Here is a 17,224-nt window from a genome sequence, read left to right as displayed (position 1 = left end):
AAAAAAAAAAAAAAAAAAAAAAAAAAAAGAAAAAAAAAAAATTGGGTTCTCATGCAGCAAGACCGGCAGAGAGTTTCTCACGGGCTGCGCGGGTCATATTGCAGGAGGAAAGAAGTCCTCAGGTCAATACTGTAGAAGTAGTACTTGTCCTCTGAATACATACCAGCCACCAACGAGAGAGAATTGAATTCTCGAGTTGACCGATTGACTGATCTATTCTAAGCCCTTTCGACTTCTCTGAATTTGGGCATCTTCCTCTCACCGACACTCGTCTGAGCATTTTGAAGGTGGTGCTTTGATTTGGAGATTATCCATTGGCTCCCGCATTCATAGTCACAAAGTTTGTTTGGGCCATCTTTTTTCAGTGTCTCTTTGCTTTCTCCATTTTCTCCGGCCCGACGTTCTCTCTTTGTACGAATGTGCTGAACATCTTCTGTGAGGGAGCTTAGTAGCACTTCTCTTCTTCCTCTGGCAGCTACCAGCTTGTAGCTCGTGCATTGCTGCAATGGCGGCTTCTGCTCGAGCTCTTCGCCAGGCCAGTGGCATCCTGCTCCGAGACAGCATCGCGAAGCCACGTCCCTCCCCCCGAGCGTTTGGTACCCGTAATGCTCCAGCTGTTGCTACCAGACAACATCTCTTGAGCCCTAAGGCGCCCTCGTGGCAACAGGTCAGGAAATTCAGTCGCTCGACCAAGCGATCTGCAGCGGTGCAGGAGGCTCCCCGCAAAGAGGCATACTTGGAGAGTGGTGTCGTTGAGCCAGGGAAAAATTTAGTGGATGTCAAGAAGGTCCTGGTCATTGGTAGTGGTGGTCTCAGTATTGGACAAGCGGGAGAGTTCGACTATTCTGGTGAGCTGAAGTGAGCGAGTATTGGGTACCTTGTATCCACACCATTCGCTTCTCCAAAGTCCATGTACACCCTTGCAGCACGAATGAGCTGACTCTTGCATAGGCTCTCAAGCATTGAAAGCTCTCAAGGAAGCCGGAGTTGCTTCTGTCCTTGTCAACCCCAATATTGCCACTATCCAAACCGACCACAAGCTCGCCGACGAGGTCTACTATCTGCCTGTTACTCCCGAGTACGTGACCTATGTGATTGAAAGAGAGAAGCCCGATGGAATTCTTCTCACATTTGGTGGCCAAACAGGCCTCAATCTGGGCGTCAAGATGAACAAGATGGGTATATTTGACCGCTACGGTGTCAAGGTTCTGGGAACTAGCATCAAGACGCTCGAGACAAGTGAGGACCGAGACCTGTTTGCGAAGGCCCTCAACGAGATCAACATCCCTATTGCGCAGTCTATCGCCGTCAGTACTGTGGATGAAGCTCTTGATGCTGCTGAGCAAGTCGGTTATCCCATTATTGTTCGCTCAGCATACGCTCTGGGAGGTCTGGGCTCCGGTTTTGCTAACAACCGAGAGGAATTGAGCAACTTGTCCTCGCGATCGCTTTCACTGTCTCCTCAGATCCTGGTCGAGAAATCCCTCAAGGGCTGGAAGGAAGTCGAATATGAAGTCGTTCGAGACGCCGAAGACAACTGCATTACCGTTTGCAACATGGAAAACTTCGATCCACTCGGCATCCACACGGGAGACAGTATTGTGGTGGCTCCCAGCCAAACATTGAGTGACGAAGAGTATCATATGCTTCGAACGGCAGCTATCAAGATCGTTCGACATCTGGGAGTCGTAGGCGAATGTAATGTGCAGTACGCTCTGCAACCCGACGGCCTTGATTATCGAGTTATTGAAGTCAATGCTCGTCTTTCTCGATCATCCGCTCTGGCATCCAAAGCTACTGGATACCCTCTTGCGTACACTGCTGCGAAAATTGGTCTGGGACATACCCTTCCCGAGCTACCGAATGCAGTGACCAAGACCACCACTGCGAACTTCGAACCGAGTTTGGACTACATTGTGGTCAAGATCCCGCGATGGGATTTGTCGAAATTCCAACACGTGAAGCGAGACATTGGCAGCGCCATGAAATCAGTAGGAGAGGTTATGGCCATTGGACGAACCTTTGAAGAATCCTTCCAGAAGGCTATCCGCCAGGTCGATCCCAGATATGAGGGGTTCCAGGGTGATAAATTTGATGATTTGGACGAGACCCTTCGCAATCCTACTGATAGACGATGGCTAGCTGTTGGTCAAGCCATGATCCATGAAAATTATTCAGTGGAAAAGATCCATGATATGACCAAGATTGACAAATGGTTTCTTCACAAGTTACAGAATCTGAAAGACACCATGACTGAGATCCAACAGATTGGCTCCCTGTCTGGCATCAAACACGAACTCATGTTGAAAGCCAAGAAACAAGGCTTCTCCGACAAACAGATTGCCACGTATGCGAGGTCGACGGAAAGTGAAGTTCGTGCTCGTCGTCAGCAGTTTGGTATTCGACCGTGGGTCAAGAAGATCGATACCCTCGCGGCCGAATTCCCGGCCGATACCAATTACCTGTACACGACCTACAACGCTTCATCCCATGATGTTACTTTTGACGACCACGGGACTATCATCCTCGGATCGGGTGTTTATCGAATTGGCTCGTCTGTTGAATTCGATTGGTGTGCTGTCAATGCCACCCTCTCTTTGCGCAATATGGGACAGAAGACCGTGATGATCAACTACAATCCGGAAACGTATTCGACAGATTTCGACACCGCTGACAAACTCTACTTTGAGGAGCTCTCCTATGAGCGTGTGATGGATATCTATGAGCTTGAACATGCTTCCGGCGTTGTGGTCAGTGTTGGTGGTCAACTTCCTCAGAACATCGCTCTTCGGTTGCAAGAGGAAGGCAAAGCCGATGTTCTGGGTACCAACCCTAAAGACATTGACAAGGCTGAGGATCGTCATAAATTCTCCCAGATTCTCGACTCCATCGGAGTAGATCAACCGGCTTGGAAAGAATTGACGTCGGTTGCTGATGCCGAATCTTTCGCCGAATCGGTCGGTTACCCGGTCTTGGTTCGACCCTCTTATGTCCTTTCGGGTGCCGCCATGTCTGTCATCCACACTCAGGCGGAGCTGAAAGATAAGTTGGAGTCGGCTTCTGCGGTGTCGCCCGATCACCCTGTCGTCATTACCAGATTCGTTGAAGGCGCTCAAGAAATCGATGTCGACGCTGTTGCTTCACAAGGAGAGTTGATTCTACATGCTGTGTCTGAACACGTCGAAGCCGCCGGCGTCCACTCTGGTGATGCGACCCTGATTCTTCCTCCAGCCAATCTCGACGAGAACGTGATGACTCGGCTCAAGGAAATCGCCCAGAAAGTGGCAAAGGCTTGGAACATCACCGGCCCCTTCAACATGCAAATCATCAAGGCCGAAGTCCCTGGAGAAGAACCTGCTCTCAAGGTCATTGAGTGTAATCTTCGCGCTTCACGGTCATTCCCCTTCGTTAGCAAAGTCCTGGGAACAAATTTCATCGATGTAGCGACTAGGGCATTGGTGGGTCGAAATGTGCCTCAACCTCGGGACCTCATGGCGCAAAAGCGCGATTATCTTGCTACCAAGGTTCCGCAATTCTCCTGGACTCGACTGGCGGGAGCCGACCCGTTCTTGGGTGTCGAGATGAGCAGCACGGGAGAAATCGCTTGCTTTGGTAAAGATCTAGTTGAGGCATACTGGGCTTCATTGCAGTCGACCATGAACTTCCGCATTCCTGAACCTGGCGAGGGTATTCTTCTTGGGGGATCAACAGAACTTCCGGAACTACCCCAGATTGTGGAATATCTTCAACCACTGGGTTATAAATTCTACGCGGCGAGTCAGGATGTCAAGCAGCACTTGGAGAAATCCGGCGCCTCCATCGAAGTGATCGAGTTCCCCAAGACGGATAAAAATGAGCTTCGGAAGGTGTTCCAGAAATACGACATTAAAGGAGTATTCAACATCGCCAAGAGTCGGGGGAAGACGTTGATGGATGAAGACTATGTGATGAGAAGGAATGCGGTGGACTTTGGTGTGCCCTTGTTTATGGAGCCCAAGGTAAGTTCTCTATTCCGCCTCTCGTTGGTCGTGAACTAATCAAATCCTACAGACGGCTTTACTATTTGCTCAATGCATGAATGCCAAACTACCCCGACAAGAGGGCATCCCTTCCGAAGTAAAGAGTTGGAGTGAGTTCGCCGGGTCGAAAATGATGTAGCCGGGTTGCGGGTCGGAGCAAAAGAGACGGAGGACGATATTATTAACATACAGCGTTTTTGAGCGGAAAGCTAAAATGGCTGGCGCGGTTATGCTAGTCATGGTCATTTGCGATGCAGTGGAATTTCGACGGACTATCGTGTTCTCAGGTGGTTGAATTGATTTGGAAAGGATAAACAAAACGGATGATGCTTATACAACACCAAAGTTCGTGGTAGTGAAGCCATGTATCCCATGTTTGCCGTGGAGGATCGAATTCTCTCCGATAATTCCTTTGGTTTCCTGCAAGCGGGGACTTAGAAACCTTTGAAACTCAAGATGTTTCATCGGGATGGCCGGTGAGAAGGTTCAGCGCTTAGCTGTGAAGCCTCACAGGCAATTGGGAGAGATTCTATAGCCATCTTGGGGAAAGTCACGACTGTGCCTTCCTTGAGACCACATCATCAGGTTGATGAGGCATAATTAAATTTCAATATGTCAGAATAGAGAGAACAGCACCGGTCAGAGGTAAATCGATGCCTCGAGAGTAGGTTTTGAAGGATGAAACTGCAGCGCACGAGATTTTATATTGCATGAGTTGAAAGGATCACGTGCTTTTCCCGACAAAGCGGCGCTTAGGGCTGCCATCCTTGGTCGTTATTTATGATTTAGCTCCTCTCTAAGAGAAGTCCAGTCTGGTGAGGCTGTCGTCGCAAAGGGGGAAAGGCAAGAAGGGTTTTGTCGCTTCGTAGGTGGGCGCTGGTACCGGACCGAAACAATAAGCAAAATAGTAGGGGAAAGACTGCCTTTAGCAGAGGCAATCTGAACTGGAACACCTGTACATCCTCTATTGACTAGTTAATCAAATGTCAACCCGGAATCGAACGGTAATCCTGATCATGCCGGGATACGAATTTCGGAATTCGGAATAAGTCTGATGCAAGGGAATTGTCGTTTCTGTTCAGATGAGGCTGTGGATGACTTGCCGTATCCCTATCCGAAGCATCCCAATCCAGAAAGGCGCCACCAGGTGCCCCCTCATGCCTTCAACACCCTCGACTTCAATGCTCCTTTCTTTTTCCATCCATCTGACGTTCTCGCATCCTTTGCCTCTAACTCGTTGGCTCCACAACACCCCGCGGTGTCGCGCAGATGGCCACAGGGGTTGGTGGATGGACGCTGCGGCTCGGCTGACTCTCCAGAATCTCACGTACCGAAAATGCCTGCCGTCGCGGAGCACTCGTACGGCTCCCAACTCTCTCGATACGTGCACTGCTCCTCCGCACGACAAATCTCGTCATGGGGTAAAGGTGAGGAAGTATATAAGCCCCCGAGCGGAGGAGAAAAAAATTTCGGTCTTGCGTCTGAGCAGCGTTCCAAGATTCGGCTTCCTCCTAGATATTTCCTTCCCTAGCCCACCCTAAGTCGGAATAAACGTAGACATCCCTTCCAAAAGGTCGACAAGATGGTTTACAACGTCCCTGCCGAGGAAAGCGAGCCCGTCGTTACCAGCCACATCAACGGCAGCACCGAGGAAATCCTTGCCAGATACTGCATCACTGAACTATGCAAGGGCTGGCCCGTCTACCGTGATGCCTCGGAATGGAAGAACTATCGCAGCCTGTTCACCAAGGAGGGCGCATATGTCTGGACCAGTCTGTCCCCTTGTCCACCAGATGGAGAAGAGCCGGGCTAACAATGTGAACTGACAGCGTGGTCGGGAGGTCTGTCCATTGAAGATTTTATTGCCGTGTCGATCAAAGGCCGAGCCAATGGCGACTTCATCATGCACCGTGAGAATGGTACTCTCGCCAACGTGAACCTGGCCAAACAACGCGGCGTCGGTAAGATGAAGGCCACCATCACACAACGATTCACCATCCAAGGTATCCCCGTCGATATTGAATGCGATTGCCGATTCATTTTCTTCTGCAAGATCGAAGATGGCGAGTGGAAGGCTCAATTCGTCAAGCTCTTCTATGAGAAAGACAAGATGATCCCGGTGGATGGCAGGACTGTACCTACTTTCTCCAAGGAAGAGCTGGATAAATATACCGAAGGATACAAGTACCTGGCGGTTGCCCAGAACAGCCTGGGTCACCCCATCTTGAACGATTTGCCCAACGCTGGTAATAAGGGTTGGTACGATATGTACAAGGCCATGGCGGACTGGCTTCAAGGTGAAGAAATAAACCTTTTCTGGGAGAAGAAGTAGAGATGGATGACGAGGTTTGTGATTTGGTGGTCGTGTATCTGGCATAAACAGGTGCCATGGGTTGTAAAATTTGTGGACGAGAGTCAATCAGCAATGAATGCATCCACGTCTTGTGCCGGTGCCTGACAAGGCTGACGAGGCTGACCATCTCCAACGGCGGTCTCTCGCTTGACTTGCCCCCCCTGATGAGTAGCATTGTAAAGGACGGCGCATTCTCGCGCACCGCTGCGCCTCAACTCCCTGCGTCTGATTCCTCACACTTGCTTATGCTGTACATCGATCGATCACAGGCAGAAGAACTCGTGATAATGGCAAGGCTAAGCCGGCGGTGACCAGAACTACCGACGGGCCCCTGAACCCATCATTTTCCGTCATGAATCCTCCGAACCAACCCTCAAGATCTACTAGCAGCCGTCGGAAGGGCAAGAAAGAGAAATATGGTCAGAACCCCAATGGCCAGATCTCTCAAGACAGGACTGCAAAGCCTCAAACTTCACACACATCGACGGCGACCCAAACCGTGTCTCTCCTCCAGATTTGGGCTCCGACTCTAGTTCTCATCTTCGGCGGCTGTTGCTCCAATGTCTACACTTTGGAATCGTTAATTCACGCTTCTCCCTCCTCAGGCCCATTGATCACGGCTTTCCAATTCCTCCTCGTGGCCGCCGCGACTGCGCCACAGCACCTCTCGTATTCGCGCGGATGGCGGAATTTCTACCTTCGCGAACGTGCCATTCCCCTGCGCAAATGGATCATCTACACCGCCTACTTCCTCAGCGTTAATATCCTGAACAACATGGCATTCAAATACCGCATCAGCATCCCCTTACACATCATCCTGCGGTCCGCCGGGCCCGTTACCACAATGGCAGTGGGGAGAATATGGGGTGGCAAGAAATACCCAGCGCAGAGAGTCATCGCGGTGATTCTTCTCTTCGCCGGCGTGGTCCTCGCCGCGATATCAGACGCGTGGTCGAAACAAGCCGAGACGGAAGCCCAGATCGATCACCAGACAATGGACACCAAACTCACATCTAGGGCAGCGCTGTCAGCAATATCTTCCCAAGCCCCGGGATTTGCCCTGCTGGCATCGGCTCTTCTCTTGTCAGCATGTATGGGCTTGTTCGCCGACGACATGTACTCGACCCACGGCCGGTCCGGAGCCATCACAGCTGAAACCCTCTTCTACAGCCACGCCATGTCTCTCCCCTTCTTCGCGAGCCAGGCGAAACCACTAATGCAGGAATTTGCCAACGTGACCGCCGTCTCCAGCTTCAGCAGCAATACGGGCAGGGGCCTCACTACAACAACATCCTGGTTCACTGCAAACTCGACATCCATGCCAAAACGGCCGAAACTTCTCCCTCCAATTACCCCTTCATCGCCGCTCTCTTCACTCCCTTATCTACCAGTGAACATCCACATTCCACGCCCGGTCCTCTTACTCCTCTTAAACGCCATGACCCAACTGCTCTGCATCATCGGCGTAAATCGACTCTCTGCGCAATCCAGCTCGCTCACTGTCAGCATCGTGCTGAACATCCGCAAACTCGCCAGCCTGGTTCTCAGCATTTGGCTCTTTGGCAACACGCTGCCGCTAGGTGTCGTCGTTGGCGCGGCCCTCGTCTTCGTCGGCGGTGGACTCTATGCTTTGCCCAGCAATAACGTGAATGCGAAACAGCGGAAATCAAAGACGAGTTGATGATGGAGATGACGATGATGTATTGAAAAGGCTAAAGACGAGATCGCAATTTGTGTTAGTGACAGCGCTTTCTATAGCATCGTGTCGGAGTGATTGGAAATAATAAATAGATGGAATAGAATCGAATGGATACGCAGGCCCGCCCCCAAACCCCCCAACGAGAAGAATAAGGGTAAAGGCAGGAAGCGACCGAAATGGAACCGGAAAAGCAAAAGAACAAAGACTAAGACCCAAAAGTGAAAGAGAGCCTGCAGAAAAAAGATTATTTACGTCCAAATTCCAAGATACAGTGGTCTTCTCGACATATCATTTCATTTCCAAGTTCCCTTTACCGGTAAGCCAGGTCCTTGGATAGGTACAGTATACGCACGTGCAGAAATACACGACCCGTCTACGTTTGAATTTATTTTCTCATTATTCTCCACACAATACAGTCCGGTCCAGTTCAATGCAACGCAAGGCAAGGCAGACCAAGCGTGAAACCCCTCCTCCAGCCGTCATCATTGGCATAGTTCATCTTTAGTCCAAAGTCCAAAACGCAATGCGCCAAACCCCTTTTTCTTTTCTATCGCTCATTCAGCCTCGAATTTCATCTTGAATCAAAAGTCACGAGTCACGGCTCTTCCTCCCCCAACTGCCGGGCGCAAACTCCTGGCCCGCGTCGGCCATGTCGCTGAGGACATCGTTGAAGGCGTCCGAGACTTGGACGAGCACGGCGGCACGATCCCAGCTGCCACGCGTCTTCCACAACGTGTCCATAAGCACCGAATTGACTTGTTCGAGCTGTTCGACGGAGAGGCCGGATGTCTTGTCCGTGATATCGGCATGGAAATTATCGAGGCTGCGTTGCTCGACTTGAATAAGATTCGGGCGAGGAGCAGAGGTAAGAGGAGGTGAGGTGGAGGGGTTAAGTAAGTCTTGGATCTGGTACTGGCCGCTGGGATGGCGGGTCTCGGTCGGGGGCTGGGAAAGTCGGTCCTGTTGCGCTTGGCTTTGACCTTGACCCATACCTTGACCTTGGGATGAAGACGGTCGAGTATGTCCAGCACCTGTAGGCTGAGATTGCACACCTGCCGAAAGTTGTGAGTATTGGGTAGTACCTGAGTTGACGATTAGACCAATGATATCTTTTGTCCGCATTGAGGGCACGTAACGGGGAACACGATAATTGAAAAACGACGGGCAGCGCGTACCTTGGGTAGACGGGATCTGGCTACCTCCTGCAGATCGCCTCTCGTCAAAAAGAAACAGATTGGGGCCCATATCCTGATGATTTCCTTGCTCTGCTATCTCGCCGGAAGAGACTTTCTTTTCGGTTGTCGACTGCGTAGTGCTTGCATCGTTTTGGAACTCGGCGGCTGAACTTCCATGGGGCATGGGGGTAAACGGTCCTGTTTGAGAACGAGGGGCAGACATGCCGGACTCCTTCAATAAACGTTGTGAAGGGGCTGTGTACGAATGGAACGGCCTTGGTTGGGCAGATTCACGGTTACCGAAAGAGCTTGTCGTACGTGTCTTCTCTGTCTCGTTGCTCTTTTCATTTGAAGTTAGATGTGAATCAACACCACCCATGGGGGTATCTCCTTCCGCATCGGCGTCATGCCCACCTTGATTGGAGTGGGATCCGTTGGTCAATTCACGATCACCCGATTCATGATGACTCAAATGTATCCCATTGGTGACCAGCGAAGTCGATGAATTTGCTTGTTGCGCGGTTGGAGCCAGCCGTTGAACAAAATCGTATTTCCGCTGCATCGGCTCACCAAGTAAGATTGGCCCTGTGGAGTTGGTCAATGTTGAAGGGCCTGAAGCATTTCCATGTGGTACATTTGACACGATCGGAGGCGGAGGCATGTCCTTGCTTTGATCATTCGTAGTTCGAGTCTTCTCCAGAGCTTCTTTCTCCCTCTCCAGCTCACGTTGATAAACGCGTTCACATTCTGCAGTTAACGCCGGTTCACCCAGTTCAATGGATCCAATATCGACCTCGACATTAGCCAAAAGCTCGTTTGCTTTCAGTAATCGGTCTTCGTCACCGATGGCCCTGGCATCTTTGGCCAAGCGTTTGATATCGGCCAAGAAATCCTTGGGTCGTTTGTAGTACCCATTACTCAAACGTTTCTCAATTGTCACAGAATCGAGATTGTAGTAGAATTTGCCATTTGCCTGATCAACCAAACCAGGTACACCGTGGGCATCTTTACCAATTTCAAAAGGCCGAAAGGATGCCCTAGCCAAGATCTCGGTGTGGAGGTCGGAAGTGACAGTACCCGGGTCAGCTTCATCATACAGATAACGAATTTGGCCTTCGTCAATAACGCCCGTGCGGAATTTCTTATGCTTGGTTCGGATTTGATCCATGATAGGTTGAAGGCGGATCTTCAGCATATTGAGCGTTTGGCGATCTCTTTTTTTCTGTGCTTTGAGCTCTTCCTTCGTCAATGGGGGTGCAGGTTTTTCGGGTTCAGGAGGTGCAACTTCGAGCTGTTCAAAAGGACGCTTCTTCCGATTTTCGGGGTCGGGGAAATCATCAGGTGCCGTCCGAATGTATCCTTTGACACTGCTGAAGAATTCAAATCGCTCCGCATGAGTCGATTGCCTTAATTCGAATTGATTCTTCTTGGAATATCCAAACAACTCGCGTCGCATACTTTCGTCAATGTCGGCTGGCTCGCCTTCCACAAATCCAAGCAGGAGAACCGGATCGGTCGGTTTGATGGATCTCAACAGCCCCAAGAAGGTCGAAATCACGGTTGGACCGACCATGTTGTACCATTCTTGAACATTGGGAATGTAGATGACACTAGGCTTGTGCATTTTCACTTCCGAGAAGAGCCTGATGACAGTTGATTCCGGTGAGCTTGTCGTATCACTCAACAATGTAGGAAGGTCAAAAGCTTGCACATGAAGCCCTTCAAAATGGTGGAGTAAAGCCCCAGCAAGATATTGCTGACCCATGCCCACTTTTCCGTGTATAAGAAGTCGAGGACGGAAAATCCGGATCGTTTCGAAGGCCTGTTGCATTTTCTCCCTGCCGAAACTGTGACCATCCGCCACGTCTTCAAACTGAGCTTCTTCCAACGCCGTCAATTTCTTCCTCTGTGGCAGGACTTCGGCTAGGAGCTGTTGTATTTGATTCAGCTGCTGCCGTAATAATGGTGCCACGCTGGGTGGGAGAGGAGAAGCACTGGAAGACGTCGATCGCTCCGAGGAAGGGGTCATCTTTTTGATGGAAATCATAAAGTCCTTTGGCGTGACCTCGATCGTCTTGGGATCGATGACAAGCTTCTGAGTCGAATTGTAGATTTGTGGATACCGCCGCTGCACTGCATTTAGCGCCGCTTCTGTACACAATGCTCGCAAGTCTGCTCCACCATAACCTTTGGTCAATTCCGCTAATTCATCCTTGATAGCGGAAGGCAACGGTGGATCCCAGCCCCGGGTATGTATGTCGATGATGGCTCGTCGTGCCTCAGTGTCTGGAAGAGGGAAATAGAACTCTCGATCAAATCTCCCAGGTCTTCTCAAAGCCGGATCGATTGAATCAGGTCTGTTGGTTGCACCTATGACAATGACTTGCCCTCGCCCATCCATGCCATCCATCAAAGCCAACAACGTAGAGACGATGGATGCATGAATTTGCTCCTGCTTGCTCGAGCGAACAGGAGCGAGACCGTCAATCTCATCGAAGAAGATTATGCTCGGCTGATTCTTCCGGGCTTCTTCGAAAAGTAAACGGAGTTGTCTTTCGGCTTCCCCCACCCATTTGCTCAACGCATCAGCACCCTTGCGCATATAGAAAGTGACTTTGCGGCCTTGAGAGCTGACACTCGTTGCCAAAGCCCTGGCCAACAGCGTCTTACCTGTTCCGGGCGGACCATGGAAGAGGACACCACGCGGAGGTGTGATCTTGAATCGCATGAAAATCTCAGGATAGAGCAAAGGCAGTGCAACCATCTCTTTCAACTGATCGATGTGTCCTTGTAAACCACCGACGCTGTCGAAGTTCACATTCTGATCGACTCCGAGAGGGTCAGCATCTGCAAGGGCATTCTTGTCTTTGATCTTCCCTAGATTGGCTGGAGTTCCGGCGGCAGCGGCCTGGGGGGCGTCGGCATTGAGTGTTTGGGGAAACATGTTGAAGCCTCCGGCCGTGGTGGGAGTCATTCCGACCGTGCCACCAATAGCCTTGGGTTGCTTCATGACTTCATCGTCACTGCTATCGGAATCGACACCACCTTGAGCTCTTGCGCCCTGAGGACCACCTCCAAGCACTGGTGTCAGACCGCCCGCTCCTCCAAAAGGACCATAGGTGTTGAATAAACTTCGCTGCCAGCTGCCAGCACCGGGCTTGCGAGGTCTTTGCGACGGAGACGGTGCCGGCTCTTCCTCGTCCTCAATGGGGACAAGATTTCGGAGTAGATCGTAGTTTGGTTTCTTTCCACCACGTCGTCCTCGAGGTCCTCGAGGTTCGAATACAATCTCTTCTCTGGGATGTCTCGGTTTCTTTCCGTCGCGCTTTAGGTCCGCCACTTCGGCTGCAAGTTCCTCCTCGAGATCACTGGCTTCGGATCGTTGACGGGACGCAGCCTTGCTGCGAAGCCGAGTTGATCTTCGGCCGTTGTTACTGCTTTCGTAGTCGTCATCGCCACGACTCTTTTTGCGAGGCGATGCGTTCGACTCGCTAGAGCTCGACATGTCGTCCTGGTTGGCCTGTTCTTCCTCTGGGTCGAAGTCGCTACTTTCATCTTGGGCTTTGCGTCGGCGACTCCCCGAAGCCGCTTTTGTGCCACTCCTCAGAGAACGGCCACGCAAGCGCTTCGGCAAATCGTCTGGTTCGAATTCAGGCGACTCTGCTTGTCTCTTGGATGACCCACGCGTTAATCGTCCTCGGCGCGGCACTACATCGTCCTCGTCCTCTTCTTCTTCCTGAGTGGCAGGCGCTTCATTGCCGGCAAAGTCACCATCACTCTCGGCCTCTGCAACGTCGAAGATATTGGAGGCGACTTTGGGGAGGGCTTCGGCGCCTTCTTCCATGGTTTGAGGATCACTGTCGAGAACTTCATGTTGTGAAGCTTTGATCTCCAGCTCTTCCTCACCTTCTTCCTCTTCATTCGGCAACTGTTCTGACTCTTCATCAATAGTGCTCTTTGATGGGTATTTGAGGCCCTTTCCCCCTTTCATTACTCTGGAGGGAATACCCTCCGGATCTCGAGAGCCAGCTCGAACCACCTCGACATGATTACCTGAATTGGTCAACGCTATCACGGGCTCCTCCTCGTCATGCGAGAGACGACTGCTCCTTCTCGTAGCCGCAGGATGTGGAGCTGACGAGCTGGAGGGTTGTTTGCCACCGTAGCTTCCACTTCTGTTCCTCAGGTTGCGAGTAGGCCGAGCAGGCGTGCCACCGGTCTTGAGGGTAATAATTAGCTTTTTGGAGTTCTTTTTGGCTTTTGGAGTCTCGGATTCTTCTGAAGTCGTCCGTGACAGCTCATCTTCTTCTGTGTCTTCTTCTTCATACTTGACAGCCTTCTTGGTGCTCTGTCGAACAGGTCTTCCTCTCTCGTTCGTCTCGATCTCCTCTTCTTCCGACCCATCATCGAAAGAATCTTCCTCGTCGGATAGCAGCTCATCATCGTCGCTGTCGACATCGGAGCCTTTGTATCCCCGGCGTCGCTTCTTACGGGCTGGAGCACTATGTCGTCTGGATCTCGTCGCGCGCGATCTCGAAGGGCCGGGGGCTTTGTCATCGTAGTCTTCATCGTCCGAGTCCTCTTGCATCGCGATCTCCTCGAGGGTTCTCTTCGACCCTCGGTAACCAGGCATGGTGATAGGCTGCCAAGTTCTCGATTGTGCAACAGGGATGAAGTGTGCGAGGGGTGACCTAGTTCGGGATTTCTAAGGCGAGGAAGAAAACAGCATCACGAAGATGATCGTGATGGATTAGGATGTTCGATTGCGATTGTCTGCGCAGAATGATGCTGCGCGCAGAATTGATGGTGATGATGATGAGTGGCTATTGAGAAGCCTGCGGTTGGGCGCGTCCGTCAGCGGCGTGGTTAGAGGTCGCGGTTGGACAGGAGGGCTGTTTGTTGGAACGAGTGAATGTGGTCCGATGCCCGGTGCTGCAAGTCCGATGGAGGGTAGGTTGGTGAAGGGGACGAGAGCAGAGCAAGTGATGGGATAAAGACTTTCTTGATCGCTGAATGCCCGTAGTTACTCACAGTCGTTCTCCCGTACTGAGGGCGTGTTTCTCAGTCTCGGGGCGCAATCTGGGTGCCAAGACTGGACTGTGCCCCACTTTTATGCGCTCCTAACCAATGATGTGCCCAGACGCTGCGCCATCCAACGAGCAGAAGATTTCCTCCTCTGCAGCACATCCAAGCATCAAATATCAATATATTGTCACAACCACCATCTCGACGTATCAGGGGCTCAAATATACGCGGAAACGGTGCCGGAGGACTACGCGACACTACGTATCGAGTTTATACAGGCTCCGGGCTCAGACCGAGCCCGTACCACGCCGACGAAAAAATGTAGAAATTTAGATTCCCGTGAACGAGCCGCCGCAAGATCGACGTCAGATCTCGGTTGAGCCTCGCGGGAAATCCAGAACCTTGTCGTCGGTGCATCTCAGCATTCCATCGCCGCTCTCCGCACAAACGTACTTTTGTCAATCACGTGATATGCCATTCAACATCCACAACAGCATGAAGTTGTATGCAATCCATGCGTTTCTACGCAATGCTCATTTAGGATAATGGCCTGGTCCCATTCTAATGATATATGTCGTCATAATCACAGCGTCTCCGTCGCAGGCCCTATAATGGCCTCGTCCTCCCCCTCGTCGGTGCTCACCGCATCCTCCTCTCCTTCTGTTGGGCCGTCGTCATGCCAAAGGACCGAGGCTTGTCGCGTAAGTTCCTCTAGAATGGTGCTATGCCTCCGTGGCGATTGCGGCGTCGGTGCAAGAGGCATCTGCTCCATCGACGAAATACCGTCGTCAGGTCGCCTCCGCCCGTGGAGGAGAGCCTGTTGGGCCTGGCGCTCAAGGACTGAGTTTAGAACGTCACGGTTGTCATCTACTGGCCCTCCTTTCCTCAATCCTTCCAGAATGACCCTTTCAACCTTCATGCGATTTGAGATGAATCTGATCCGAGGCCAACAGCTGCGCTGACCAACTCGAATCATCCGGTCCAACCGTTTTGGGCTCGGGTCACTGAGAATGTTCCAAAAGTCACTGGCGGTAGTCTTCGGCCAGATCGTGACGGTTCCGGAGAACCGTTGCAGCCAAATCTGGCTCCAATCCTGTCCCATCGGCCTCGGTAGCAACTCGAGATGTCGCAGAATCTTCAGATATTTCTGGAGGTCGAGCTTGACTGATGTTTCAATGGTAGAGCCCAGGAATCCCCCTCGCCAGCCCCGGCCTTTGCGATGCGTCACAGGTCGACCTGGCGAACCTCGGGGCGCGAAGAAAAATAGGTTGATGTGAGGATTGACCTGTGACACAATAGAAAAGTTGACGTTGAAGTGGATGTTGAGTGCCTTTAAAGGTATATCGGTACGCAAGCTTCCATCTTTCCATTTGTTACCAAACGAGTACGGGACCAATGAGCCATCTCTTGTTTTGCCCATGAGAACAATCGGATTGAGAATCCCGGGCACCGCTGCGGAAGCGAGGACAGCCGACCAGATGACGCAATCTGGACTGGTGATATGATTGTTCAAGAGCGTGGGCGAATGAGGGTCGGACGGAACGCACGACACGTTCAAGACGCGGCCAGTTCTCTCGTATGCTTCCCGAAAGGTCAGCGACCCCCGACAAAACCAGCTGCATTGCATGGCCCAATCAAGGGAGTCGAACCGAGCACCAGTCCGCCACCATCTGCGAATCCATGTCCGAAATCCCTCATGACACGCATTGATCCGGTATGCAAGCGCCGGCACCAAGAGCTGTTTCAATTCTTCATCCGTTCTGGTAGCCACCAACGCCGCCACCAGAGCGCCTCCGGAAGTACCAGTGATGATTTCTGGCAGTTCCCCCGCGTCGAGCAGCGCTTTGATGACTCCAAAATGATAATAGGCAAAGGTGGCTCCCCCAGATAGACAGAGGGCAGTCCGGCCGTAGTTGAGCTCCAGGTGTCGGAAAAAGACCACCTTGTCATCATTGGAGATGCGTTCACTATTGAGAACGATTTTGAGGCATTTCTCAACCTGATCAACAAAAGATTGGATTAACTCCTTGGTGCCAATATACGTCTCACTATACAAGCGAGGATTTTCAATACCAACGAAATTGTTCTTGACACAGCTTTCAAGGAGAGATTTCAGTTCTTCCAAAGCGGTAAAACTGTCTGAGCTGCCACCATGTCGTTTGATGGCTTCGGCCTGGACCTTTTGCTGAAGCTCGGCAAGTTGTGCAGTAACTTTCTTGACTGTTTGGTGGTTATAGTACGAGTAAGGGTCAGACTGCTTCCACTCTTCGTTTCCCAAGTACTTGTCAAGGTCATGCGCTGCGGCCTGCCACTCTTGGTACGTATTTGCTTGTTGTAGGCGCCTCCGAAGGATTTCTCGTTGCCCGGTCCAGGAAAACACGTGTTCGTAGACGTAGATGTAGAAGCGCGTCAGGTTGTAGATAATGAAAAGAAAAGCTATCCAACCGCAGACGATGAACAGCAAAGGGTAGTACAGAATGGTGTAGACAATGCCCTCCCTGGTTTCATCTTTGGACCGTCTTGGAGTTTGGCCTCGAACTCGGTTCCTTTTGACCCTTTGGCGGACCGGGCCCCAGTCGTTGAGGGCGGTGACTGGCTCCGTAGCGGGAGCGGTCAGAGCTGCGGCGAAGCTAGCGAGATCGGCACGGTCGATGAAATCGGTCTCAAAGTCGGGCAGGGCATACGGATCGTACGACCCGTTCCCAGCCGGTGTGGTCCTCTTCTCGCCTCCATTGGTGACCATGGTGCTAACATTGTCGGACAAACCACTCTAAGATAACATTTATGCTATCTACAGGACGTCGCCGTTCCCGAAGAGCTAGGAGGAGTGAGAGTCGATGAGTTGTGACTGAGGCATACTGATACTAGGGAATGTCGGGTGATGAGGTCTCGCTCCGGATTTGTTGAAGTCTCTGGAAGCTTGGCACTGCGCCTGCGCCACTTTCCGCCACCA

General features: G+C 51.5%; 5 protein-coding genes across 5 annotated transcripts; 3 read left to right on the top strand and 2 right to left on the bottom strand.

Annotated features, from left to right (window-relative positions):
* Positions 1 to 505: 505 nt before the first annotated feature.
* On the top strand, positions 506 to 4,158 carry Z518_09530 (carbamoyl-phosphate synthase arginine-specific large chain; the record flags this gene model as incomplete). The annotated part of the gene is made up of 3 exons (XM_013413485.1): positions 506 to 848; positions 952 to 3,998; positions 4,051 to 4,158. The coding sequence occupies 3 exons, from the start codon at positions 506 to 508 to the stop codon at positions 4,156 to 4,158; spliced, it is 3,498 nt and encodes a 1,165-aa protein (XP_013268939.1).
* A 1,443-nt stretch (positions 4,159 to 5,601) lies between these two features.
* On the top strand, positions 5,602 to 6,351 carry Z518_09529 (uncharacterized protein; the record flags this gene model as incomplete). The annotated part of the gene is made up of 2 exons (XM_013413484.1): positions 5,602 to 5,791; positions 5,849 to 6,351. The coding sequence occupies 2 exons, from the start codon at positions 5,602 to 5,604 to the stop codon at positions 6,349 to 6,351; spliced, it is 693 nt and encodes a 230-aa protein (XP_013268938.1).
* A 373-nt stretch (positions 6,352 to 6,724) lies between these two features.
* Z518_09528 (uncharacterized protein) lies at positions 6,725 to 8,053 on the top strand (the record flags this gene model as incomplete). The annotated part of the gene is made up of 1 exon (XM_013413483.1): positions 6,725 to 8,053. The coding sequence occupies one exon, from the start codon at positions 6,725 to 6,727 to the stop codon at positions 8,051 to 8,053; it is 1,329 nt and encodes a 442-aa protein (XP_013268937.1).
* A 606-nt stretch (positions 8,054 to 8,659) lies between these two features.
* Z518_09527 (uncharacterized protein) lies at positions 8,660 to 13,879 on the bottom strand (the record flags this gene model as incomplete). Its single annotated transcript, XM_013413482.1, has 1 exon — positions 8,660 to 13,879. One exon carries the CDS (start codon positions 13,877 to 13,879, stop codon positions 8,660 to 8,662), a length of 5,220 nt encoding a protein of 1,739 aa, XP_013268936.1.
* A 975-nt stretch (positions 13,880 to 14,854) lies between these two features.
* Z518_09526 (uncharacterized protein) lies at positions 14,855 to 17,014 on the bottom strand (the record flags this gene model as incomplete). The annotated part of the gene is made up of 1 exon (XM_013413481.1): positions 14,855 to 17,014. One exon carries the CDS (start codon positions 17,012 to 17,014, stop codon positions 14,855 to 14,857), a length of 2,160 nt encoding a protein of 719 aa, XP_013268935.1.
* Between the last annotated feature and the right edge of the window lie 210 nt (positions 17,015 to 17,224).

The sequence above is a fragment of the Rhinocladiella mackenziei genome (assembly GCF_000835555.1).
Source record: "Rhinocladiella mackenziei CBS 650.93 unplaced genomic scaffold supercont1.7, whole genome shotgun sequence".
NCBI classification, from domain to species: Eukaryota; Fungi; Ascomycota; class Eurotiomycetes; order Chaetothyriales; family Herpotrichiellaceae; genus Rhinocladiella; species Rhinocladiella mackenziei.
This window is presented reverse-complemented; position numbering and strand designations above follow the sequence as displayed.